The sequence below is a fragment of the Dermatophagoides farinae genome, chromosome 6 (assembly GCF_024713945.1).
Source record: "Dermatophagoides farinae isolate YC_2012a chromosome 6, ASM2471394v1, whole genome shotgun sequence".
Taxonomy (NCBI): Eukaryota; Metazoa; Arthropoda; class Arachnida; order Sarcoptiformes; family Pyroglyphidae; genus Dermatophagoides; species Dermatophagoides farinae.
Genome location: NC_134682.1, coordinates 5172069 through 5200000, shown reverse-complemented (window position 1 = coordinate 5200000; position 27932 = coordinate 5172069). Strand labels below are relative to the sequence as shown.

At 38.1% G+C, this 27932-nt stretch overlaps 5 protein-coding genes across 5 annotated transcripts; 4 read left to right on the top strand and 1 right to left on the bottom strand.

Annotated features, from left to right (window-relative positions):
- Positions 1-823: 823 nt before the first annotated feature.
- On the bottom strand, positions 824-2033 carry LOC124493849 (trypsin-1). The gene is made up of 2 exons (XM_047056957.2): positions 1686-2033; positions 824-1608 (listed from the first exon to the last, which is right to left on the bottom strand). Exons 1-2 carry the CDS (start codon positions 1999-2001, stop codon positions 824-826), a joined length of 1101 nt encoding a protein of 366 aa, XP_046912913.2. The 5' UTR covers positions 2002-2033.
- Positions 2034-2548: 515 nt separating this feature from the next.
- On the top strand, positions 2549-4108 carry LOC124493850 (putative serine hydrolase). Its single transcript, XM_047056958.2, has 3 exons — positions 2549-2750; positions 2814-2949; positions 3013-4108. Exons 2-3 carry the CDS (start codon positions 2823-2825, stop codon positions 3930-3932), a joined length of 1047 nt encoding a protein of 348 aa, XP_046912914.2. The 5' UTR covers positions 2549-2750; positions 2814-2822; the 3' UTR covers positions 3933-4108.
- Positions 4109-4117: 9 nt separating this feature from the next.
- Bug22 (cilia- and flagella-associated protein 20) lies at positions 4118-4935 on the top strand. The gene has a single exon (XM_047056959.2). It carries the CDS (start codon positions 4229-4231, stop codon positions 4832-4834), a length of 606 nt encoding a protein of 201 aa, XP_046912915.1. The 5' UTR covers positions 4118-4228; the 3' UTR covers positions 4835-4935.
- A 60-nt stretch (positions 4936-4995) lies between these two features.
- Positions 4996-6313, top strand: Snup (snurportin-1). Its single transcript, XM_047056956.2, has 3 exons — positions 4996-5259; positions 5353-6103; positions 6170-6313. Exons 1-3 carry the CDS (start codon positions 5081-5083, stop codon positions 6275-6277), a joined length of 1038 nt encoding a protein of 345 aa, XP_046912912.2. The 5' UTR covers positions 4996-5080; the 3' UTR covers positions 6278-6313.
- Positions 6314-9320: 3007 nt separating this feature from the next.
- LOC124493847 (LIM1_Isl and LIM2_Isl domain-containing protein tup) lies at positions 9321-18031 on the top strand. Its single transcript, XM_047056955.2, has 9 exons — positions 9321-9697; positions 9918-10122; positions 11065-11236; positions 11298-11877; positions 12013-12481; positions 12569-12638; positions 16525-16725; positions 17284-17407; positions 17475-18031. Exons 1-9 carry the CDS (start codon positions 9571-9573, stop codon positions 17543-17545), a joined length of 2019 nt encoding a protein of 672 aa, XP_046912911.2. The 5' UTR covers positions 9321-9570; the 3' UTR covers positions 17546-18031.
- The last annotated feature ends 9901 nt before the right edge of the window (positions 18032-27932 follow it).

Here is a 27932-nt window from a genome sequence, read left to right as displayed (position 1 = left end):
AATTAGCTTTGAAAGTTTTTAGTTTTCCAAACCAAGTTGTTCATGATTTAACCACCATTTACGAAACTTTATTAAATTATTATTCACGTCAACACTACCAATTCAAAGTACAAAAATCAAAGATTGAAAACCAGGACCATTTGCTACTTGGTTAATAAATTTAATTTAGAAATTCAAAACAATAATGACCAAATTCACAATTTCTTAAAAAAAATAAAATTAAACTAGTAGATTGTTTACCATTTATTGATTATTTGACATGTATTATTTTAGATAGATGATGATGAAACAATGTGTAGCATTTCAACATTCCGACACGATAAGTTTTTTCTTTATAACTGTCACTATTCATTTTCAAATTATAAGCGATGAACATTTTTTCTCTCTATGTACGTTTCCCACTAATGCCATCTATCCGCATTTCATTATTCTATTACACAATCTAGTGATAACATGATGAATGATAATATTGCCAAAACCACTATCACGCACACACACACACACACGCAAACCACATTTACTCGAACATGTTGCATTTTGTTGACTTCAAATTTCCAACTTCGAACGTTCACTTTTTCAAACGACTGAACTTGATTGGAACAGCATCGAAAAGATCAATTGGAATCATGACAACCAAAGCAAGTATATAATCAATCACCAAATTCAACACAGTAATGATTCATTTTCCATTCACCATTGACACAGAATGAAATCCCCATCGTGATACACAATCATCACAAGTTTTATAAGTTTTAATAAAAAACAAGACTTGAACTTGATTTGCCAATTTGAGATCAAATAAAAATACTCAACCACAAACCAATCAATTCATGTGAGCTCCGATCCACGCCAGATAATTGGGCACATACGTGTAGACACCGGGATAGCCCTTTTCGGCACAACCATAGCCAAATGAAACGACCCCAGTCTGGTAGTATCGACCGTTCGATTTCGATATGAGCATCGGACCACCCGAATCACCTTGACATGTGTCCTGACCGCCGTTCACCTCGGAAGCACAGATGACATTGTTCCAGTCGAAATAATAATTCATGTTGAGCAGTCGGTTGTATGTATCACGACACTTTTCTAGACTTGATATCGGCACCTTCACCTGATACAAAGTATTGGACGGCGTGAAATCCATCTGATCGTGCACACCCCAGCCGACCATTGTGGCCATCGTGCCAATCTTGCGTCCCATTCGTGATCCGCGTTCAGGCAAACATACCGGTCCTATACGATCATTGCTCACGAAATCCAATGGCCGTTTCAACCGAAGCAATGCGATATCATCATTATGGTATTGTGGTGTATAGTTTTCGTGTACTATTATTGTGTCTAGTTGCATGAATTCACCCGATCCAAAAAGGTCATGTGCTCCAACCTTGACGACGTATTCACTTGGATCGGTCGCTTCGGCTGATCGATACACACAGTGTGCAGCGGTTAGAATGTAACGTTCGCTGATTATGGTGGCACCACATTGAAAGAATCGACGTTGATCGCGAACACGATACAAAGCAACTGCCCACGGCCACGAATGAGGCGTAGCCTCTTTACCGCCCACAATCAATCCATCCGGTCGAGCTGGTCGAATGCCGCATTCTACACACACACACACAAATGAAATGAATCAATCAATTCGCTTTCACACATTGACTACCAACAAGTTAACAACAAACCTTCTTTATCCAATGGATAACGTTCAAAAGCCACCTCATTCGGACAACATTTAATGAAACGATTACGACCAGCACAACCGACCGCCGAATAATTTCCCAGATTTGTGCATTTACCAATCGTACAATGACCAGGCTGACCTTGTCCGGTGGCACATTTCGGAATGGAACCCAGATTGAGGATGTGATCGATAATGGTGATGAAACTTTTGTCCGTTTCATTCACCGTACGATCACTGATCGTTTCGCCCAACGGATTGGCCACAGAACCACCAACAACAAAATAACAACCGAAAACAACGACAATAATGGAATTCATGTTGACTAACACAACAATTAACAACAGACAATTCTACAGATTGGATCATTTTTGATGCCAATATTTATATACAAAAACAACAACAAAACATGCACAAATTGGTGATAAACAACCAACAACTGCAACAGCAACATCGTGATGAAAAACTGGGCCAAGGTATCTTGAAGGTCCATCATCATAAACATCAAACAAACAACAGACGCCATCCGATTGCAATCATCGATTCATGACGGTCATATGACATGACAATGTCATGGAAAGTGTCGTAAAATTGTTGGTCCGTTTATCCGTTTGGTTTATTTACCATCCGCGAATGTCAATGCGATGGCCAAACACCATTGTCATCATCATCATGATCATGATTTATGATGTTTTGTCAAGTTATCCTCGTGAATCGTGTTTGTCTCTCCAAAAACAGCTTCTATGAACGACTCTAACGTGTGTTGAAAGCAAAAATAACTCACTGGACACACACATATGACTCACCACTTTCGATCGATTGTGAGCAATTCATTCATTTTTGTTTGTCGTTGTTTTCACTTTCCTCACTGACCATTGTGTACAACTCATGATTTGATCAACATACGAGAAATTCATTGACGTCTTTGGTGTATGTGTATATAACATTTCCTTGATTGAATTTTGATAAGAGAAATTGTTTCATTCATAATGTGTGCACAGTAATAAAAACCAGTTATTAACTGATTAGGTTAGGTTCTGTTCAACATTCAATCAACTAATCACCAAAGGTAAGCATTTTTTTAAATTTCAAACACTAAATCCTCTCTCTCTCTCTTTATCTCTTTATTCAGAACATCGAAATGACTCGACTGGAACATTGTTCAGATTTTGAAATGTCCGTACCATATGGTTCGATTCGTGGAAAGATATGGCACCACAATCACCAGGATGAACCAGCAATCCACAAGGATACTGTCCGTGTGTTGGGTACTTGTATAACTTATTCATTCATTTATCATTTATTACTACTAATTGATTCAACAATTGCAGCATTGCACGGATGGCAAGACAATTGTGGCACATTCGATCGCCTGATACCATTGTTGCCAATCAATCTTTATATCGTTGCAATCGACTTTCCTGGTCACGGTCTCAGTTCACATCTTCCAGCCGGTTGTCCATACAACGACACCATGTTTGTCATTGAATTGGAACGTATCGTCCAATTTCTTGGATGGAAAGATTGCGCATTCACAATACTGGGCCATTCAATGGGTGCTGCAATCGCAATGTTCTACGCTTGTCTGTATCCATCATCCGTGCGACGAATAATATCACTGGATATGATTAAACCGTTAACGTTCCCGGCCAACAAATTGGCCATGAAAACACGTGAAGGCATCGAGCAGTTTCTCTTGTTGGAATCAAAAATTTCAACGACCAACGGTGTCAATGATCAAACAACAACACCGATCAACGAAACACCGAATTCAACGACAACACCACCGTTGTATGATCACCAAGCAGCAATCACCAAACTGATATCGGCTCACTCAGTGTTTGGCAAGATAACCGTTGAAGGGGCACAAATCCTGTTGAAACGTGGGGCAAAACCATCGACTATCGATCCGGCAAAAGTCTATTTCACACGCGATAATCGTTTGAAAGCGATCCTGTTCCAACGTCTGGACAATGATTCATTGGCACATTACTTTGAACAACTAAAGTGTCAATTGCTGATTGTGAAAGCGCAGAATGGTGTCCGTCTCGATCCGGATGAAATATCCGATCGATACATTCGATTGTATCGGGAGAAATGTCCCAAATTTGATTTCGTCACCATACCGGGTGGTCACCACGTTCATCTCTGTTCGCCGGAAAATGTTCACCAGACTATAATCGACTTTCTTGATGCTTCATCATCGGCCGATGATGATCATCATCATGCCATGAATGGCCAAATGGCTTAGGATTTTATCGTTGTTGTTTTCGTGTCATTTTATTATTATTATTATTATCTGTTTTAAATGCCCTGTAGGAAAGTTTTGTCATCACTTGTTATTAGAATAGGGATTTATTTGAATTTTAATTTGTTGTGTTGCAATTTTGAATAATTAACTTGTCACATTTAATTTTTTTCTGGAAACATTTTCTTTGAATTTCATTTGCTTTCGGCAAGTTTCCCTGTGTGTTATTGTTTTGGTTTCTGTGGCAACCGCGCGTCTTGATCATCATCAATCAATTGATTGAATTTGCTACCAGGACAATGTTCAAGAATACGTTTCAAAGTGGTTTTCTGTCCATACTATATTCGATTGGATCGAATCCGCTGCAAATTTGGGAGAAAAAAGTCAAAAACGGCAGCATTAAACGCATCACCGATAACGATATTCAGTCGCTGGTCATCGAAATCACCGGTTCGAACGTGGCCACAACATACGTCACCTGTCCGCCACCACAACCGAGATCCAGTTTGGGCATCAAACTGCCGTTCCTCATATTGATCGTGAAGAATCTGAAACGCTTCTTTAGTTTTGAAGTGGAAATCCTGGACGATAAAAATGTTCGACGCCGTTTTCGAGCGTCCAATTTTCAGTCAGTCACTAGAGTGAAACATTTCATCTGTTCCATGCCATTGCGGCTGGATGATGGCTGGAACCAGATTGCGTTCAACCTGAATGATTTCTGTCGCCGAGCATATGGCAGCAATTACATGGAGACGGTACGCGTCACAATCAACGCCAATTGCCGATTACGACGCGTTTACTTTGCCGATCGCATGTATGCCGAAGATGAATTGCCAGCCGAATTCAAACTCTATCTGCCCGTCACATCATCGACATTGGCAACATCCACTACAATCATTGAATAATGTATCGATTCATTGTCTATTGTATATTTCAAATTGATCTCGTATATGATATATATGATTGTATTTGGCAATTTTTTTTAAATAAATCCAATAAAATCAAATGATGAACGAATCCGAATCAATAGTATCGATAGTTTTGACGATTATTGGATGCATGTATGCAAAACCTTGTTTGACATTTCATCACATCTCATCACATTCATTCATTTCATTTCAATTCAATTCAATTCAAATCAGGAACCAAAAATGTCAGAAATTGAGCTCATCACTAAATTTGATGCCGATTTGAGCGTCAATCAATCATCGATGACCAGCACATCGAATCGAATTCATCCCAAGTTTCTGCACACAAATTCCGAAGAATTTGATGTGGTCAAAAATGTTCAACACAAACGCCGCATGGAATTTTTGGCCCATGTTCAAAGGTAAGACCCAGTGATTGTCTTGGTAATAATAATAACAATAATGATAATGATGATAACGATGTGTGGATGATTACTTTATATTCTTTTCCAAAGGAAACGTGAATCCATCATCGAAAAAATGCGACGTCTCATCGAAGATGATCCGATCGAAACAATGTCCACCGTCGATGATGACGATGATGATAATGAAACCGTTGTCGAGTCATCGTCAACTGCGTCCATGGAAACTGAATGTTCCACCATTACGATGCACAATAAAAAACGGAAAAATGGACGAAAGTGGATCCAAAATTATCGAAAAGCAATTTCCGACTGTTTCATGCTATCCGAATGGCTGGTGGATGTGCCGGAAGATTTTTTCGATTGCTGGTTCTTTGTCTGTTGCCCCAAAGGCCGACGAACCTTGTTGATTGCTGACGGGGGCCATACCCGGGCATATACCCGAAATGGTCATTTTTTATTCAAGTTTCAATCGAGCCTACCAGGCGGCAGCAGCGGTCACAATGTCGATTCCAAGTTTGAATCTCATCGTCAGATTCGATCGGCGGCAACGAAAAATTCAATGCTCGATTGCATATGGGTGGAAGCGGAACGTCGCTTCTACATATTGGACGTATTCAAGTGGAATGGTTGTTCATTCTACGGCTGTGATACGGAATTTCGTTTCTTCTGGATCCATAATCATATCAACGTTAATCACAATGATAACGATGAACAAATGGTAACCGATCAATCCTACGTGGATCATTCAAGAATCCACATTGAGACATTGCCATATTGGCCATGCACAATGGATAACATATGTAAATATGGCCAACATGGCCCATATCCATTCGAAACCGAGGTTAGTAGTACTACTGGTTTGAAATTGAATTGCAACCCAAACTGTCTTTTTCTTTCAATTCCACAGATTGATGGCATACTATTCTACCATAAACAAGCACCGTACATGGCCGGTACTACGCCACTAGTCTGTTGGCTCAAGGTTCCAATGTTGGCCAATATCATTGGTTTATAATGAATGAATAAAAATCAATTTCTGATATCAATTTGACCATCCGGATGTTCGTGTGTATGACAAGTCCAGTTTCTGATGAACAAAGCTGTCAAATTGACCATTGTTTGTCATTCATTCATTCATTCATGCAACAACACTGAAACCCAACTTGTAATTTGTCTCGATTGATGATGTTGTGGATGGTCATCATCGTCTTGTTGTTTGAATCTAGCAAAGGGTTAGCCAGTAGAACAATTGAGTAGCAAACATTTTTCTACAATTTGACAACTTGATGTTTTGTTGACTTGACACAATGCAAACGTCTAGTATTTTTGTTTTTGTTTTGTTCTGCTTCTTTCTCATCATTTCATCCATCCATTCATTCATTTTCAATCAATTTGAAAAAATTGTTTGAACATTCACAACACTCTTCATTCACTCGTCCGTTCGTTAAACAATTGATTGACTTGACTTGTGAGTAGTGACTGGACCATGATTTGAAAGGACCACTTTTGAATAAAAGGCAACTCGAAAGAGTTACATATTTTGTTTTTGGCTCCATAAATCAATTCATTCAAATCATTCCCGTTGATTGTGTGTGTGTGTGTGTATGGGTAACTCAATACCAGGTCGACCTGATTCAAGGGCCATCGTTTCGGTGATAATGGGCTTGCATTTTCACTCGGTTGATAACCATTCCATTAGGTTGCTGGATCATTTTCACTTGGTTAATGGAAAGAATCCATTTAGCAATTCAACCATTCCGGTGGTAATGATGGCGAATTTCTAAGAACATGGCTTGATTTGCTTGAAATGGTTCTTACTTGAATCCAATAATCGATTCGAATGATAATCATCATTAACGAAATGAAAATGATAACCATAATAGTGTTTGTAGCTCCATTCTAAATGGTTTGATAATTTGATTATAACGAGATACGGATATCATGAACGTAGCACGGTTTTGATAGTTCAATTGTATTCTAATGGGGTATTACACTTGTACACACACACACACAAACACACGAACCCCGTTGACAAGTATCATTTATTTCATTTCATTTTGCTCCATTTTCAACCCAAACAATGACACACTGTACTGTCACTTGATGTACAGTATAGTGCATCACCCTAATCATTTGAAATGGTTTCATTCGAATATTTACATCCATTCCGAACTCATTCAGGTTCAATGATGAAGTTGTCGTTTCAAACAACAACAACAACAACAACAACAACATGAATGAACCGTCATTGCTCATTATATGCCAATACTCGTACAAACATCAATAAAACTGAAAATTTTACACGTGCAACTTTTCCACTCTGTCCTTGTTTCGGGTTCTGGTCCAATGGTTCCGAACATGACTCAAATCATGAATAGAATATTCGTCGACAATAGAACCATCGAACACTGAACACTGAACACTGAACACTGAACACTGAACGTCACCTTTTTTACGGCACGGCATGTATTATGTTGTTCACTTGACACTTTGATGATTATTGTCCCCACTGGTTGGTCCATCATCCAGAATCGAACAATGAATTCATGGTTCACTTGCCAATGTTCGATTCGATAGTAATGCTAGTGATTTGATTCATTCATTGTTTTATTTGCTGTAAAAAAGCCATAAAGTCGCGAAAAAAAAGTCATGTCAGCAAGCAACATCCATATGTCGAATCGCCTACATACATACCAAGGGTTAGCGAATCATTTGTCCTTGGTTGGAAATTTTCTTTGTATTCAATAACTTTATGCAATACCAATAGTGAGATTATGCCACTGATAACGATCCAAAATGCGTCTGGTTGACAATTCAATTTGCCATATTGACTGTCTAGCTGGCTACTTACCAGGGATTATCTTGTCCCTCGAACATTTCTGCATTCACACACACACGCACAAATACAGCAGGTAGTCTTTATCATTTGATCTGGACATTTTTTTTATTCAAAAATCTCAATCTCAATAGGTCATTATTATTCAATCCATAGATGATCGAGGTAAATACGCGAACAATGGAAATATTTTTTTCCAATGGATTCAAGTCTCGTGCTGTTTTGTTGTCTGTTGTCAGTGAAATTCCTTCATCATCATCATCATCATCACCTTTTCAATCATTCGACTATTGTTATCTTGTTATCTTGTCTTGTTCTGTTTTGACTGTGCACAACTCGACAACATTTGAGTCAACATTTCGTTGCATAGTTCCATACCTGAACAATGATGATGACCAATATCTCAATCATTCTTGGACAAACACACTTGACCGTTGACTTGTTGTTGACTGGATTTGATTTTCCAAATATTCGACCAAATGTCTCGAATAAACCATCAACATCCGCACCATTGATCGTGTTCAATTGAGCAAATTTCTCTTTTCTGCTTTCTGTTTTTTTTTATATTCTCCCCGAACATATCGACATGTCATCTGTTCCATCAGGACCACCAGTTCTGTCATTGACTCAGTGAACCGCGTACATCACTGATTTAATTGAATTACACACGATGAATTAATTTCGGATACAAAACCGGCCGTTTATGAACAGGTTGACTGACAACCAGAATCCAATGATTGTCATCCCACAGAATGACCATGTCGAATCAAGTGTATCAAGTACAAAGCAGGATTCTGGTTCAACGCCAGGTCTTTTTGCTGCTGGATGAAATTGTTGGGTGCAATGAATTGTTGTTGTTGTTGTTGTTGTTGTTGTTGTTGTCTTCTTCGTCGTCATTGAGAAATAACGTAGCTACTGCTCCCATCACAAGACAGACAGATGGTGATGATCATATGGCTACATTAGAGTGTAGCATCAGATCAGATCTGTGTGTGCGAATGAATGTCTTTGAGTATCAAGTGGGTTGTCACTAAAACAGCAACAGTAACCAATTACAGACAAGCACCATCGTCGCTCGTCATGTCGATTGGTCCAGTGATTCGTTTGTAGGCGGGATTTGAATCTTTTTGGCACTTTTTCAAATAGAAAAGCAGTAGCATGTTTTGAACAAAACACGCATGTTTGAGTGGCGAAAGAGCAATTCGACGTTGTCCACATTTTGGCATAACACACACTCACTCGAAATTGAATTTCACAGAGTCGACCTGAACGAATCACAAAGTGAACCTGAAAACGAAAATTCTGAGACCAAGTGAAAATTTCATTTTTTCGACTTGCAAATCGTGTGTGTGTGTGTGTGTGTCAATGTGCTCTAGTTTGTGTCTTTTGTGGGTCATTATGGTGGTGTGTTGAATTGTTGATGATTTCAACCAATTCAATTAAAAATTTTTTCACCTCAAATCACTGATCCGATGGCGGTTGCTTCATCGATGCCCATCAAAACGGAACCATCCTCTTCATCCTCCACTTTGTCAACATCAACGACTTTGACAACATCTACGTCCTGTTCATCGACGACATCTACACAATTATCACCACGTAAGCCCCAATAGAATAAATTCATCCGATCAAATTGTCGAATATCCACTTGTTTGTTTTTCCCTCCATTCGCTCATTCATTCATTCACTGATTAAATGCCATCGAACCAAATCTCTGCCACTGGCGGGCATCGATAACGACGACAAAATCAAATCTCATCATCGACACACACATACACACTGACCACAAATCACCACTAATTGAACACAACAATGATAGGTAAATGGCCATCAGCGGCTGAACGAATCTCGTTGTGCGTCGGTTGTGGTTCGGAAATCTACGACCAGTACATCTTGCGGGTATCACCCGATCTTGAGTGGCATGCAAGCTGTCTGAAATGTGCCGATTGTCAACAATATCTGGATGAATCGTGTACTTGTTTTGTGCGTGATGGCAAAACGTACTGTAAACGAGATTATCTCAGGTAAGCGAAACACGAATACATTGGACAACCTTTTCATCGATAATGAGACACATGATAACACTATCACTGACAATGACGAGACAATTTCTCTCCAAACTCGTATGTGTGGAGATTGTTCATTTCGATACGAGTGTCGTCGTCTTGACTGAAGAAATTTTAACACAGATAGCCTAGGGTTTCAACGGTTTCGACGATTGGCAAAAAACATCATCATCAACATCATCATCATCATCATCATGCCATATGGAATTGATGTTTTGTTGTTGTGTTTTTCGCCAAAACAAAGTCGTTTAAAACGCATTCATTATTGGCTTTATTTACTCAATACTTGGCTTTGGTTTTTTTTATGGCTTTGTTTTTCGTTTTCGTGGTGGTGGTGCTTCCATTTTTGGTTTCGCTGTTGTTCAGATCACTTTTTCAATTTTGTTTACCCATACACTTGATGATGTAATCGCAATGACTGCCTGATGACAATCTTTGCTTTGTCGAGTGTGTATGCGTTCCAAATCTCCAGGTATTCTGAAGAGTGTGGATTTTTTCAAAAGTTTCAATATGTTGACTTTTGAATTTGAAATGGTGATCTGTTCGGAATAGATCAAACAAACACACACACACACACCATATACACATGACCTTGCTTATCGGTGTCGAAATCGGCATATAATGATGGCGACGTCGGCAATCTGATAGTGAGTGTCTTGGCAATCTGATTCAATCGTTATGCCGGAATAGCCAATGTCAATCAGTCTACCAGTCTCAACTGTGGATGATAAACACAATAAATTTTCAGTGGATCTGTTTTTTATCATCAAACACGAGATTTATAGCCTTTCTCTGGCTTTTCTCAACACCCAGATCTGCAGATTTTTCATTTTTCATTACGAATCTGTAAAACATTATGTTTTTTACATGTTTTGTTTTGTTTTGTTTTGTTTTGTTTAGGTTGTTTGGCGCCAAATGCGCCAAATGTTCACTGTGTTTCAGCAAGACGGATCTGGTGATGCGTGCTCGTAATAAAATCTATCATGTCGAATGTTTTCGCTGCGCTGTTTGTGCACGACAATTGACACGTGGCGACGAATTTGTCCTGAAATTCGACGACCTTTTCTGCAAAGTATGTATGCACCGTTTGGCAAACCAAATCCATTTGGCAAACATTTCCATTTTGTAAACAGGCCGATCACGAAGCTGCTGGACTTGGCTTCAACGGAGCCAACGACGTTGTGACCATTTTGGGTGGCCATCATCCACCGTTATCGCATCATCTCCATCCACATGGCCACTTTATCGGTCCGCCGCAACTGCTACATCATCGCCAACCACCTTCATTACATCCTAATCTGCATCATCAACCACCACCACCACCACCGCCACCACCTCAACAACAGCAACATGGTTTGTCCGCATCGAATCACTCATTGTCATCATCATCTTCATCCTCATCGTCCTCCTCTTCCTCATCATCATCGTCGTCATCGTCAACATCATCATCATTAACGCCTTTAACACCTGTGACACCGGAATGTTTGAAAGAGAATAATGTCAGTGCTGCTAGCCAATTGTTAGGTCTTGGTGCTCCAGGATCACCGTCAATTAATAATCCGGTGCATCATCAACAACAACCGTCGATGCCTTTACATCCGGCCGGTATAATACCCGGACCGGGTGGTGATCTAAACGGCCACATGAATAGTAGCAATATATCGCCAAGCGGTGGTGCCGGTGCACCTACACATTTATCCTCGTTATCCGGTGGTAAGTTTTTGTTTGATTTTCCCAGGTTTTTTCGCTTCAGGAGAAAAACAAATTTTCAATCAAGTGGCCACTTTTCACCAATTATCACTTGAAAATTGAAAAACGTCCTTTTTCTTTCCATTTCAATTCTCATAGCTCTTCACATGGATCCACCGCTGACAACATCGCTGTCTATATCGTCAGGATCAATGACACCGCCGTCATCATCAGTGATACCGCAGCCGCCACCACCACCACCACCACCTCTACAGCCATCGAACCAATTGAATAGTGTAAATCAATCAAACTCAAACAATAACAACAACAACAACAACAACAACTCATCATCAACAAATTCTTCATCGACAAATTCAAGTGGTCAACATCATCATCATCATCATCACCATCATCGATCCTCATCATCGCATCGATCATCATCAATGTCACATCACCATAATTCGAATAAGAATCCTGATCACAAACCAACACGTGTTCGTACTGTTCTCAACGAGAAGCAACTGCACACACTACGTTCATGTTATAATGCCAATCCACGTCCGGATGCATTGATGAAGGAGCAATTGGTCGAGATGACTGGCCTTTCTCCACGGGTCATACGTGTATGGTAAGTGCCCGAGTATTATACACAGCCATGTAATTGCTCTGTGTTGACCAATCTTTCGTTTGTCTTGTTTCGTTTGTTCGATTTCAGGTTTCAAAATAAACGATGTAAAGACAAAAAACGCAGCATCCTAATGAAACAGATGCAACAACAGGAAAAGGTAGGCGATCAACTCAATTAGCATACTATTTGACTGTTCAACACCTGCTGCTCATTTCATTCATTAAACTTGGCCAATCTTTTATCAATCAATAGTTGACACTTTCTCTTCTTGGTTTGATTAATTTTAATCCAATCCAAGGTTCAACGATGTGACCAGTGATTAGATTCTTCAGAAAAAGACCGACAAACCTACTACTGATTGCAATGCTAGATTGTGGCTAATTAATTGATTAATTCAATTTAGACGCGCCAGACGAATCTGAATGTGAGAAAATGATAAATGTTGTCCAACAACAAAAGAATGCCGAGTCTACTGATCAGACAAAAATCCATTTCAAGCATCAAATCTAATGCCTGCATAACCGACTCTATATGACCATGTTGTTCATACTCGATCTCGATCTCGATCGATCAATTATGTGTGTGTGTGTGTGAAGCCATCGATCGAGCATTAGTGCCTAAATGGATGCCAATCATTGTGTCTGAATGCATGAAACTACATGAAACGCGAAACAATCATCGAATCAAATCAAAACATAAAACTAGGACCCTCAGGGTCCCTAATTGAATTGATGAATCAATTAATGAATAGACTCAATTGTGAATTATTCCCATTTTCAAAATCCAAAAGGTTAATGGACATATCAACCAGCCATTTTCTTTTCTCGCACTCCATTAACCTTTGTGACCTTTTCGGAATCTTAATGGGTGGAAATTAGCCTAGGTCTCACCTTTGTGATCGGTCATCGCCTTTGTTCTGACACCTGTTTCCTGGGGTCTCTGTGAACAATTCTTGTTGTTAATGACTTTGAGTTGCAATCTGACTAAATTGGTTCCATTTCCAACAACGACAACAACAACAGGAACTTGATCTCGCTGATCGATTAGATCTGAATGTGTGCATTATTCATCTTAATGGATCTATATTGTATTCGTTGTTGTTGTTGTTGTTAAATGCACCAACTAAATTGACTAGAGCAGACTAGATTTATTTCACAAATGATCAATTCATTGTTATGATGAATCCATTAAAACTATCCATTCAGTCAGCCATCGATTATCAAATCACATCACATCACTTTACATAATGCACATCCATTCTCCGTCTCACAATATGTCACACAAACAAACCAAACCGACAAATTGCCCAATGCGACATATATCGCATGTCACATATTATGAAACAAAACAACATGAAAAACGCCGCTTTCAAACAACAACAACAACAACAGAACAACAACACCTTTTTCTCATTAACCGCCAGACCATAAGGACCGGCCGACCATTGATTCACTAATCGATTATCGATTGTTCGACACCCACTACTCTATTTCGACCTTAAAAGCACGTGCTTGTCCAGGTGAAAACAATTTCTCCCTTAATGGATATCGGCATTTTTGTTTCCATTCTCTCTCTTTCTCTCTTTTCTTAATGAAAATTCGACAGACCAGAAATAAAAGCTTTCAACTTACTGAGACAGAAAAAAACATCCTTAAGAGAGGGGCGGCGGCGTGAGAAAGAATCGAAAAGAAAAAGAAAATGTCCATTTGTTCGGTCTGTGTTTGTTTTACACTTGGCTGATTAAGCTTGTTGTTGTTGTTGTTGTTGTTTGTCCATCACCACTTTCCAAGCATTCATCATCAACAAAGAAACAAGAAAAATGTTTGTCTTTGCCGCAAAATTGAATCTTTTGTTGTCGTTCTGGACTAACTGGAATTACCTGCTAGTAGCAGTAGTGCAAAACTGTAAAATTGTAAAACTTTTCGCCGATTAATGGATTTTGTCATTTGTTCCTTGATCTGATCTGTGCACCAGAAACAAACAAACACACATAAAAACACAAAAAACTTTGTCTCTGTGTGTTTGAGAAACTTTTTTCCAGTTTCAGTAAAACATCCGGATGGATGAAAAAAGTTATTTGGAATTCCTTCTTCATCGTCATGAGCTAATTACTCCCGGGAGAAAGGCATTGATTCGCTTCCATTGAAAGTTCTGTGTCCGTACGCTCATACACACTCATACACACAATGTATCAATTCTCTTGTGACTTTTTTGATTCATTTTCATTCAGATGAGGACGAAAAATGAAAACAAAAAATCAAAATCAAAAGTCAAACTCAAACAGTAGACTCGATGATGTTTTCAAGGTGACAATTGCAAATCATCTCATCATCATCATCATCATCATTAAATAATAATGTCATTACCAAATGAAATTTTTCATTCTTCCCACACTCATCACTTATAAATCCTCTTCCATAATCCGGTTAATCGTCTCAAAAATTTTAGATGGCTCAAACGTGTTCATATTCAAACAGAGCGCGTGTCACAAGAGTTGTTGTGTACAAAATGGCCAATCCAGCAGCAATTGAATGGAATCGAGAATCAAGGGATTTATATCGATGATGATGATGATGATGATGACGTGTGCCACAGATTTAACAGACTCAATTAGCTAGATTAAAATCTCGATTCTTTTGCTCTAAATCGATACATATGGCCAATAGTATTTGTTCAAGATTTGGATCATGGAATTTTGCAAAGCGGAAAAAATCTTTAATGGATACACAGGCATTGCAGATGTTTTGCTTCACATCCATCTTCCCCCGGGTCTGTTTTTGAAACAAGGGGACAGTGAGCAAAAGTGTTCCAGTGCAAAAGCCTCTTGAGATCTATGGCCGTTATGTATGTACGTTTCTCCATTTCCATTTCGCTCTAGTCTTATCTACGGTTGGGCCACTTATCTCGAAATCTCAAACGGTGATTTTTTCTGCCATTTCATTTTAGAAACTAGCCATCATTGTACAAACATAGACAGATGGTATGTGTATGTATGTGTGTGTGTGTGTGTCTCAATGTTTGCAGTAGCAGCAGTTGCTCCATTTATTTGTTGACGATAATTTGGAGTAATCATGGAAAATTTACCTTTTCTTTTGGGCCAGTTTCAGTTTGTGACATTGATCGTGATGATTTCAAATTACACTTGTCATGTATTCCGACATGCTTCCTGTTTTCGTTTTCTCCGTTGCATATGATTATCAAACAGAATCATATTCTTTCTCCATACATGGGTGTGTTTGTGTTTTCTTGTTTTCCGTTTCTCTCTGTTCATGAGCAAGACACGTGCCTTTGCTGTGTATGAATTCTTTGGTTAGCAATGGCCACGTGCCACACGTAGCATAGTAGCGGAACACAATGATGATGATGATGATGATGATAATGTGTTCCAGTGAGTAATTGATACCTCCAAAGTTTTTATTCTTTATTCTCTCGGTTCTCTTGGTTCAAAATGCTTTGTCTTTTTTTTTCTCAAAATTCTGGCCATGTGTGTTTTGACATGCGTGATGAATCACAGCCATATTGTTTGTCATGTGAAAAAGTAATGGTGGTTGTTTTCAAAAAAGCACAAACTCCAGAATAATATGATTATATCCAAACATACACACACACACACACACACACACACGCACATTCGTGAACAACATGAAAAAGGTGGATAGGATGCACACACGTGCCCGATGAGTTGTGTGATGCACGTGTTATCATGATCCACTCGATATAAAATGGATAAAAATTATCGACAAATTGCTGAATGTGGCACAATTTTCGCGGAAAGTTTCTCGGAAATTTTCCAAGACGAACATTTTTTCAAGGTAATTTTGCCAAGTTATGATCAGCATTATTTGTGGTTTGTGAATGATGATGATGGTCACGTGTTGTAGTTTGGCCCACTGCACGAATTCATGAGTCAAGTCATTCGAAAGTGAATGTGGAAAACAATCAAATTAATTAAATTATGTATATTATGTATATGTATCATGTATTTGGGTTTTGCACATTGCCTCAATTTGTTTTTGTTTCTGTTTCTGTTTATTGCTCCCTAGGATGGTCGACAACTCAACATTGGACAGATGCGTGGTGTGCCATTGATAGCGACATCACCTGTACGACACGAAAGTCCCGTTCAGATGACACCGATTGATGTACATAGCTATCAACCACCGTGGAAAGCGTTGGCCGATTATGCATCAATGCAACCCGATATTGATCCGAATGCTGCACAATTTCAACATCTTGTATCACAGGTATGTTCAGTTCACTAAACATCAACATCAAACGGAAAAGACAAAATCAAGGATGAGGTGTGTTGCCATTGCTGGTCGCGATCACTACGAGAATGCATGCGTGTGGGTATATCCACGGAAACCTTTTTCCGAACCTATAAGACACTCAACCAGTAGTAATACACACACGCACAGACTGAGGAGAAAACGATTTTCTTGTTTTTTTTTCCATTTTCTCAGACTATAGAGGAGACCCTCCTTCTCTGTATATATTGCACCAACAATATCAGCAAGCAAGCCATATCTGCATTGCTTTGTTTTGTTCTTGTTCGACATGACACATTTGCAGTCAGATGAAACTTTTTTGCCACTACTGTGCTCGCTAGTGTGGTATATTGATATATTGATATATTGATGTATTGATATATTGATCTTTTGCAATGAACATCGATTGTCACAATCATAATCGATATTCCATCCTAATCTTGTTCGATGATGGATCATTATGATGAAATAAATTCAATTTCGACCCCGGTAATGAGTTTTGAATGAAATTTTTGTTTCCTCTCAAAAACATAGATGCACGGATATAGTGATGGGAATGGCGGCATGAATGCATCGAGCGATACATGTCTATCATCACTCGGTCATGGTAGCGGCGGTAATGGCGCCAATGGACCTTGCACACCCATGTCCTATTTAGGTAAGCCAATGTTCACTGCAAACAATGGTAATGAATTTCTTTCTCCACTTTTCAACCACCACAAAAGCCGAACAAGATATTCATCAGCCTCCTAGCAACATGTCATCCGATCTGTCCAGTCCATGCACCAGTGACTAGTTTATTGGACTAGTTTAGTGGTTCTGTGTAAATAAGTCATGCCGTGGCGACGATTGTGAAATGATGAATCCTACAATCTCCACTCCAATCCACACACTTTTTTATCGGATCAAACCAGGAGATTTACAAACACACACACACCGAGACATCGTTATTGAATTGATGCCCATTATATACACACCTATTGAATTACTTTGATTGTCAAAACTTTGTTTCTCTTGTACATCATCATCATCATCATCATCACCATCATTATCAATGATTAACGTCCAGGTAAATGTCATTGAATAGCGACTACAATGACACCGACACACACACACACACACACCAAAACAAAATTTCTGGTTCCTTCGGTTCGTTCGTTTGTTTGTTTTCATTCTCCCCATTTCTATATACACATAACAGTGATCCAAATTTCAAACATGAATACAGCGAAAACTCTTATATTGATTAATGAAATGAATAAAAATGAATTTTTCGATCAAACAGTCGCAAGTTGTTTGGCCAAATATAAACCAATGACCACTAGGTCTTGAACTTGACTTTGTTTTAGGCATACTTTATTATGGCTCAAATCTGCCAATTATTTGTTGAGTTTTAACACAAATTTCAAGTCTCCGAAGAAAAAATTGGACATTTTGTACATTCACCACCACCATCATCATCATTCCGATCACGTAAGTCTGACCGACAACAAATCTTGAATTTGAGCGAAAATTTTTTATCACATTCAATCACAATCTATGAATGAATGAATGAATGAATGAAAGACTCGACACCGATAATTGGATGTTTATTCTGGCTTTCTTCTCATCTCATTCCATTCCATTTCATTCGATTCAATCATCTTTTCTTCTCTTCTGTTTGTCCAATGTCCATTGTTTTCAATTCCATTTTTTTTTATTGACTTGACCTGTGTGTTTATGCTGGCAAGTCTGGTCATTCATACGTAATATGTTACAAACACACACACACACACACGTGGCTAAACAAACCAAGATGCATCTATTGATTGATTCATTCGTAGATAGCAATTTTCTTATTGACAAACGAATCGATATTCGGATGAATGTCATCTTTCATCTGGAAATATCCAAATCAATTCCCAGGAGAGACAGACATCGATCATCAAACACAACATTCGAATTTTGTCTGTCTGTCTGTCTGTCCATCGCACACTCACTCCATTGGGGCCATATTTTTTTTTATTTATTCGTTCATTTGGCAAAAAATGAAATTTAATTTTTTGCATCATCTCAGATCTATGCATTGCCCTTGGGATTGGCCTCGTTCATATCCCATTTGTTGTTGTGAATGAATGAAGCCATCACCACCATCATCATCAATTCTGGTGATGGAAAGGAAAATCAAACTTGCAATTCTCCAGTGCATTTTACATGTCCAATTGACTTTGCCGGTGATTTTTTCCACTTTTCAGAGTTTCTTGATTCATCAGTAATGTGTACACTGTACAGCATACTTTCACTCTTTGTGAATGGCCAAATGGACGATATATCAGCTAATAATAAAACTGAATCAAACCTTTTCTCACTCGTTTCACTGGATTGATTGATTGATTGATGTCATTCAAAAGTGTCAGAAACAACAACTTGTGATTTTGTTGATGTTGAATACAGTGGAAAGAATCAAAGCCGACAATCAAAGCAAGACACGTACTTTATGTTTGGCGCCAGACGGGCGAAATTCGGATTTTGAAAATTTTCGAACTTTTTTTACTGCCGTAATAATCAAATGATAATGATATGATATATCGTGTGAGAGTTAGAAATAGAAAATGGAGCCATAAAACAATCACCGAATCAGTGATAATCATTCAAGACGTCGTCTACACACGCGAATCGTCCATGTCTGTGATGTGTGGACTTTGACGTTTTATTGCCGTTTTCTTTTTCAAGTTCAAGTTTGTTTCTATTTTCATTCATTCATTCATTGATTTGCACATAAACCAAGAGAACCCTTTTTTGTGTCGAATAAATTGTCACCAACATCTGAAATTGTCATCATGCTGGACCTAGTGCCTAGTGGCTTTTGAATCCCATGCAGATGGTCAATCAATTTCGTTATCACAATCCGTCAACAACGAGTCAAAATTGGTCTCAAATTTCTTTCCACCAGTGTCTTTTTCACTTGCCAATTCACCATTCAGTCGTCGCATTTTTTTCGTGTTTGTTTTATTAAGGTCTAGTCAGAGTGTCGCAAGATCTTTATGACTTGAAACATTTCGATAGTCATCCACAAGTTTATCGTGCATCTCAATTTCAAGCACCAAATATAACTAACTAGGATGGATGGTTTTAGATTTCTGACAAGATGCACAAACACACACACACACACACACATTTGACCTCTCTCTCTCTTTCTTTATCTTGCCAATTGCTCAATTTGCCGCCGCTTCTCGAAACGTAAAATCTTCATAGATCAATGTCGATGGCGGCGGCAATCGGTTCTAATTTGAGGGGTTCGCTTCTTGACATTTTTACTTACACATTCGAATGATATCTATTCATCCATCTACCTACCTTACTAAACACACACACGCACGCAAATATATCTAGGATGCTGTGATGGTGTCATCATCGTCGCCACTTTATCTTTTCAACCTTTGACCCAAGTTCAAACTCGGATGATTGTTGTTGTATTTTAGTAGCCCTCTAATAATGATAATTGTAATGGTCCGATATGGTGATAACCAAATGGAACAAAATCTAATCTAATCTGCAGTTCGAAACTGGTCGGAAATTTGGTCTAATTTTTTAATTGCCTTATGATTTTATTATTCAACAATATGAGCACCGTGGTCATCATCATCATAATGGTGATGGATGAATGATAAATGGATGCCATTTCCCAACACAAAATGACACGATTTCGTGTCCAGATAATGGTTGACATTTAAATGGATGCGGCAAACGACACAAACGCACAAATTGGATCCATATTGCATTGTATGTAAACGACACATTACAATCAACATTGATTCAGTTATGTTGTTGTTGTTGTTGTTTGTTCCAAGGGCCAAAGGTCATAGACGACGACATTCTTGGCGATCATGTTGTTAGATAAAAATAGGATGTCATCAACCGACCATCGATGGTGAGTAAAAAACTTTTCAAATTTTAAAATTTTCCAATTGCACATCGTTTGATGTACATGATATGGCTGTTGATTCGTCCAAATTGGTCGATCGAAATGGCTGATAAGGCACATGTAATACATTAGTCGTTTCAATATCAATCATCGATAGCATTATGAAATTTTTCTCCATTTTTAACGTTTGCAAATCATTTCAATCAATCACTCAAGGTAACCATTTGCCTATCCTCATCGTCCACATCGACATGTGGACATATCTTGATGGTTTTCACCCAGAAAAATAAATTTCTTCTTTCGCGCTTGCAAATGCTGTTTTTCGTCGCATTTCAAATTGATCTTGATCATCATGATCATGATCATTGATATTCAAATTTTATTCAAACAGACAACCGATTCGATACTTGAATAATGCAAACAGAATACAAATACAAATATTCCAGCATCATCGATAAATCATTTGAAACCATTGAGTTGCACCATTCTCGTTCCATTAGTGACCTTACGACTTCCTTCCGGTTCTCTATTGTTTGCATGTTTCCACTAACCGAGAACAGAGAAAATTCGGCAAAACGGAACCGATCTGCCGATGGCAACGAGCAGAGAAACAACAAAAATCGAACAAAGTAAAATGAAAATGAAAATGGAACGGACGGATGGAAAATGAATTGCGTGCCATGAAATTTCCATCAGCAGCTATAGCTAGCTCGAATCCGAGTCCATTAAAGCCAATCAATCCCCATTGCTGCTGCTGTTGTCATCATCATCATCATCATCATATATCTCATATCATAGAGAAAAATGTTCGGCTCATCTTTGTCGTGTGTGTCAATCAATATTCGGCTTGTACGACAACGACGGCAACAGTAGCTTAGCGAAATTGAAAGCGAAAACATCCTCCGCCTTTTTGTTCTCGAAAAAATTTCTTTTTTCTTTCTTCAATCCATTTAGCCAGCGATTCGATTCTCGAGATCCAGACCATGGGTAATAATAATCATCATGACGACGATGATGATGATGATGATGATAGCCTGCAAGCAAAGCAGAGGAAAAAATTTTTCATTTAAAAGTTGAAACAAATAATAAATAAATGTTTTAAAAGCCTATGTGTCAAATCGGGATGTTCTGGCTTTTTTCGGGCTTGACTGGCATGATAATAATGGATGGATGGATGAATACACGCAAACAGCAAGACATAAAGAGAGAGGTGGTTGTCTTTATTCGAGAAAATATTCCGGTTCGACCCCATGACCTTTTCCATTGAATGTGTGTGCATCGAAATTATTTTTTAAAATTTCTTTCCACCATTACGTGTGTATTCTTCATCAACAAAGTGAAGAAAATGGCTTCCAAGAAAAAACCACATCAAGTAATAGGCATCAAGAAATTGACTGACTGACTGACTGATTGATTGATTGATTGATGCCTGGTGGATGCATTCGATCAATGAATGAATGAATGAATTTGCTCGCAGACTCATTACTCAGAAAATGGAATTGTGAATCGATTACACAATCTTCGATACCGTTGCTCATAATCTAGCGATGGTAAAATGGTAAGATGCTTGTAAAAGTTGTGCACAGTGAATCATTGCAATAATAATAATCCGTGAGAAACGTCATGTCTGGTGCGTCGTCACTGAGTAGATCGAAAGAGATTTAATAAACACTTTGGCTTCTGTGTCCTGTGTCTGTGTCTCTGTGTCTCTTTGTGTAGGCCACCAAAGTTGAATCAAATTACTAGGATTTAATCCACTTTTGATTCGTTTGTCGAGCATGCCATATTTCCGCATTTCCCAATCGTTGTCTGGGTAATAATGCCAGATGTTTACCAGTAATCATACTGAACCATAATCGTACATTGCCTCGTTGAGTTGGGAATCCAGTTTCCATCATCATCGACCATTAATGTTCTGCATCAGCAAATCAATCAAACCATCCACCAGAAGCATCAGTTTGAATCTCGATCCAACAAAGTCACATTCCCTTGCAATTGTGCTTGTTATCAACCACACCTCCTTGCTTACCTGCAGTGGAAATGAAAAAAAAGAAATAAAAAAAAAACTTTTCATTAGTAGAGAATGGGAGTCACCTGATGTCGAAATCAATAACGCCCAACTGTCATTCATTCAGTCAGCATGCGATGAACATCAGATGAAAGAAAAGGTGTGAAACTGCTGTTGCTGTTGCTGTTGTTGTTTGGTTTCGGGTTCAGTCCAAAGAGTGAGTGAGTGAGTGTAAGCAAGTCTAGTCAGTCGATGTGTTGATGAGATTCCATTAGGATAATTGAATTTGTATCCAATTCCAAGCTACACTCCTAGTGTTATTTTTGAGAATTTTTCCAGCAAAACTTGAAAATTTTCACCATTCGGAATTTACAAAATGTGGTGATATCTGCCATTGGCACATTTCATTAGCAGCAAATTCACTGATCACGTGCATGTTGTTGTTGTTGTTGAAATTAATTAGTTTGATCGGTTTAAAAAAAACAAGATTATCCGATTTGTTTGAAAATTTGATGAAAATCCATATGCTGACCATTAACGACGAAAACGATCGAATGAAAATTGACTGAAAATGTATTTTGATTTGATTTTGAAATTTAAAGAAAGCCAAAATCGAATCATGTATGGACTATTGATTGCTATTCATGTCGAAATTGTTTTTTTGCGGTCTAATGCGTTTTGTATGTTTGACCTTCATTGTCATTGTGAATTATGATTGGCCGGAAACGCGTGTCCATACCAATGGCCATCCATATCCATCGACCATAATAACAATGACAATAACAATAATTCATGGACAACAAGGAAAAGGAAGCATGACAAGATGACACATTTGAAATTCAAGATACAACTGTTCGATTCTGTCGTGATTCGATCGTATCAATCAAAACCCATCCGTATGAAAATCGACAACATGGAACAACGTGGAAACTTGACTCTTTCGATGAAAAATCGAATGGTGAAAAAACCAACAAGCCAGAAAATGAACCAAGTGATGGACGGAAACTTTTTTTGTGTGCAAAAAAATTATCCATCTTGTACAATGGTTGTTTGCATTGCTGCTATTGCATTCATTGCTGCTATCCATTGCAGACATTGAAAACTTTTTTCTCTTCTTTTTACTTGCTTGGATAGTTGGTGGCTTTCCATTTTCTTTCCATACACACAATGTTTGCATTTCTCAGTCTTTCACCGTGTTTGCAAAATATCTTTATCCACAACAACAGCCATGTCGATCATCCAATGCAAAACAAACGATATGATATGGTTTGTGGATAAATATTTTATAAATTGCAAATAATCATCATCATTGTCGGATCACGATTATCACAGTGTTTCAGAACCAGTTTTTCATGAAACAAGTAAGAAGGAGACCTAAAAGCCAAAAGCCAATTCATGCATACTTAATGCATGAATGTCTGTTTCAGTTTCAGTTTCATATTCATCGAATCATTCAACTGAATGAATGGCTGGTGTGTCGTTCCATAGACATACATGTAATATAGCTAATAAATATATAACACACTATGACGAACCTGCATCATACTATCTTGTCGTCGTCATTTTCCAGGATCAAATAAAACCAAGTGAAATGGCTTTTTTCTGCTTGTTTGTTTTTCTCTTCTTTTTTCATTTTTGTGAAACTGAAATTTACTGTTTTTTTTTATTTAAAAAACGTTCGACGGATGTTGCCATTATTATAGCGTGACATCATCGAAACCAAATGATGATGACCCATGAAATGAAACTTGTGTGTGTGGTGTATGAGTTTTAGAGAATTTTTTCATTTCAAAAAAACGGATTTGTCGAAAGAATTTTTGAAACCAAACATGAAAACAAACTCCAATTCCATCACCATCATGGCTTATTGTCACGAGTATCACATTCTATAGAACATACAGGACAAATTGATGAAAAGTTTTTTTGTTTTGTTTGATTGTGTAACCGAAAAAATGTTACAAGCCACGGATCAGCAGCAGATAAATGTGATAAAAACACGCAAACTAGACCGAATGATGACTTGTCCCATGGAATGAATGATGATTGCTGACGTACCTCTCTCGCTCTCTCTCTCTCTGTGTGTGTGATTACAATGTACAGTGTAGGTAATTTGAATATTCCAACAATGGTCAATGGGCTTCATTTGTTTATTCATAAAATATTGATGCGTTCAAAGGAAACAAAATTAAAAATGGGCCACTCAATATCTTGAGGCGAATCGGATTGCCGGGAAAATCGGCCATTTTTTCGATCCGAGTGTGAAAGATGGGCGGCAAGAGATAGTTTCGTTTCGGGTAATAAAATATTTTATTTTATTGTTATTAATACCCGGTGGTGGTTGTATGGTCGAAAATTTGTTTCTTTTTCTCCATTTTGTTTGGCTCATGATTCACAGTGGCCAGTGATTAATTGGCTTCATTACCAACGCTTAGTTTGCGTTCGAGTTATTTCTGGATGAACAAGAACAATGCACTGAGCTCATCTTGAATGCTGTACATTAAGCAATGACAATTAATTTTGTTCATCTGTGGTGCACTGGGGTGGATTACAGATTATGTTTTGGCTTGTTGGTTTGGTCGTTGAGTTTTTTTTTCATTTTTTTTCAGCCACAATCATGATAATAAGTGACAATTATCTCATTTTCCTCCGAATTCTCAAACTCTCGGGCCCGTTTCATCCATGGTCAATTGGCATTTTTTCATTGTTTCATGGCAAATTAGTGGGGAGCACAGTTGTTGTTTTGTTTTTATTATGCTCATGGTGAACAATTTCTGTCCGTTGGTTGAATAATTCACAGTTGACAGATTAATTAATCGCTGCCTGTTGGTTAGTTGGTTGGAATTCTGGAACAACTGACTATACTCTGGATATACTTGTGAATCAACTGTTTAAAATATTCTGTTGGCGTTTTGCCTGTTTGTCAATGAATGAATGAATGAATGAATGAATGGTTGGGTTACAGTAGGGAATGACAATACAAGTAAACAAGCAAGTAAATGCCAGCAGGTAGCTAGAATGCACAGAATGACATTATCTCTCAGACCTGAGCTTGGTGAGTATTTGGTATTTATTCCAGCTTTGCGGTCTCATAAGCCAAACCGAACCGATCATAGACAATGCTCATAAATAATGGATCGACTACACGATCAATGTGCACGATATATGTGCAGTGTATGCATATCTCTAATATGATTGCAGCGAGAAAAATTCCATGATCGTTTTCGTTTGTTTCGTTTGTTTGTTTGTTTGTCACATTTCTAGTTTGTCCAATCAAATGACTGATGAATAATGATGATTGACCTGTTCGAATATGTCAAAAAAGAAAATCTAGATTCGAATAAACAAGAAATTTTTCATCAAAAACAACATTAAACAACAACAACAACAACAACAGCAATCTATATTGCTGAATTGAATTACGATATAGCTAATGGGATTCACCGGTAATAATCATAAATCATCGTTTGCCCATCATCATCGCACACAAATGGCCAGCCCAAAAGATTATTATTGCCGTGTATCGACAGTGAACAAGATCTAGATTCAATGAACGAAGAATGAAGAAAAAATGAAATTACGAGAAAATAAAATAAAAGCTAAAACCATACCATTGATCGATATCAAATTGATGATTGAGGTGAAAGGTGATTTCTGCATACACACACACACACACACACATGTGATAACATGACGATCCATTTAGGCACATTCGTTTGGTTTCGGATCGTGTCACACACACACACACATACACACATACACGCCCGAAACAGAAATTCATGTGTGCTCAACGCTCGTGATGAATGAATAAATGAATGAATGAATGATGATCGAATCGGCCAAAATGATAAACAAATAAACAAAACAATAAACCCAACAACAAAACACGATTTTAGACACGCCAGAATCGCCTTTTCTTTTCGAAAATTTCACCGAATCCAATCTGATTTGTCTCGCAAATTAACCTATGACCTCCGTAGCCAGTTAGTGATGATAATGAATCCATCATCATGTGATTTAAATCTGAAAAATGAGAGAAAGAAAATCAAATAAACAAACCAAACAAGCAAAGTGCAGATGTTTTTGGATCATCATCACCAGAAATAGATGGGGGCCTTTACAATATGTGGATCTCTTGCTGTGCTTGCTGTGTTGGTTGGAAATTGTTCCCTAATCCAGTCAATGTTTCGATCAATGATCTGGATCAGAATCTGATGCCATTGTCATTGTCATTGTGATCATGATGGCTATATATCGAGTGCCATACATACATCATTCACACTTAATTTAATTTGCTACTTTTTCGGTTATTCTCCTTGCCGATCGTTTTGCGTTTCGACCAATAAAAATCTCGGAATTCTTTTCAATGACATTTCAGTATTGTTGTCAATAATGTGAAATTTTTTTGTTGAAACTCGATACTTGGTGCAGAGAACAATGTATCTTGTCTTGCAGATTTACAGAATTCACTCATTTTCGAAGAAGAACAAAAAGAAAACAAGTCTGGAGAGTGAATCGGTAATTGAATTGTATTATGGTCGATGCTTATCTACGGTGATCTATGAAAGAGCCAGAAAGTATTCTTCTTCGTTGTCGTCCAAATAATCGAATCATTCCGGTGCTGGTAATAACAACTAAACAAAACAAAACAAAAAACGTTATTCGACAAGTTTTTTCAAACAAGATGGAAAAAGTTGTGCATTTACCTTGAAATCTAATATATTACAAGCACGATGCTGGAGATTCTATCTATTCATTGATGTTGTGTATATTCAGGGTCGTTTGGTTCATATGGCATGCCACGAACCGTAACGATACGGTTCAAAGATTCGTCCATCGCTCCCCCGAATGAATGTATGTGGCATAATAATATTACATCGTATTTTGGGTACTCAACATTTATTCATCACTCTCTCTCTCTCTCTAGAGCTCTACGATGATTGAATCATTTTTCTTCTGTTTTACTTTATGCCTAATAGTTTTTCCAACCATGATGATGAGGAAAACCGACCGTATTTTCCTCCAGTCAGTCAGTCAGTCAGTGAGCCCGATACAGATAGAGAGAGAGAGAGAGAGAGAGAGAGAGAGAGAGAGAGAGAGAGAGGAGAATTTGGTCGTTAATGCGAAAATCATGTATCTTGTCAGTCAGCATTATTGTCAACAAAGAGAACGGACTATGATGACGATAAAAGACAATGGCTGGGGAAAGAAAATACTTGTCAAGTATCTGGTTGCTGGTTACGTTACGGTTTTGGTTAGTTGGTCGTTAGTTGT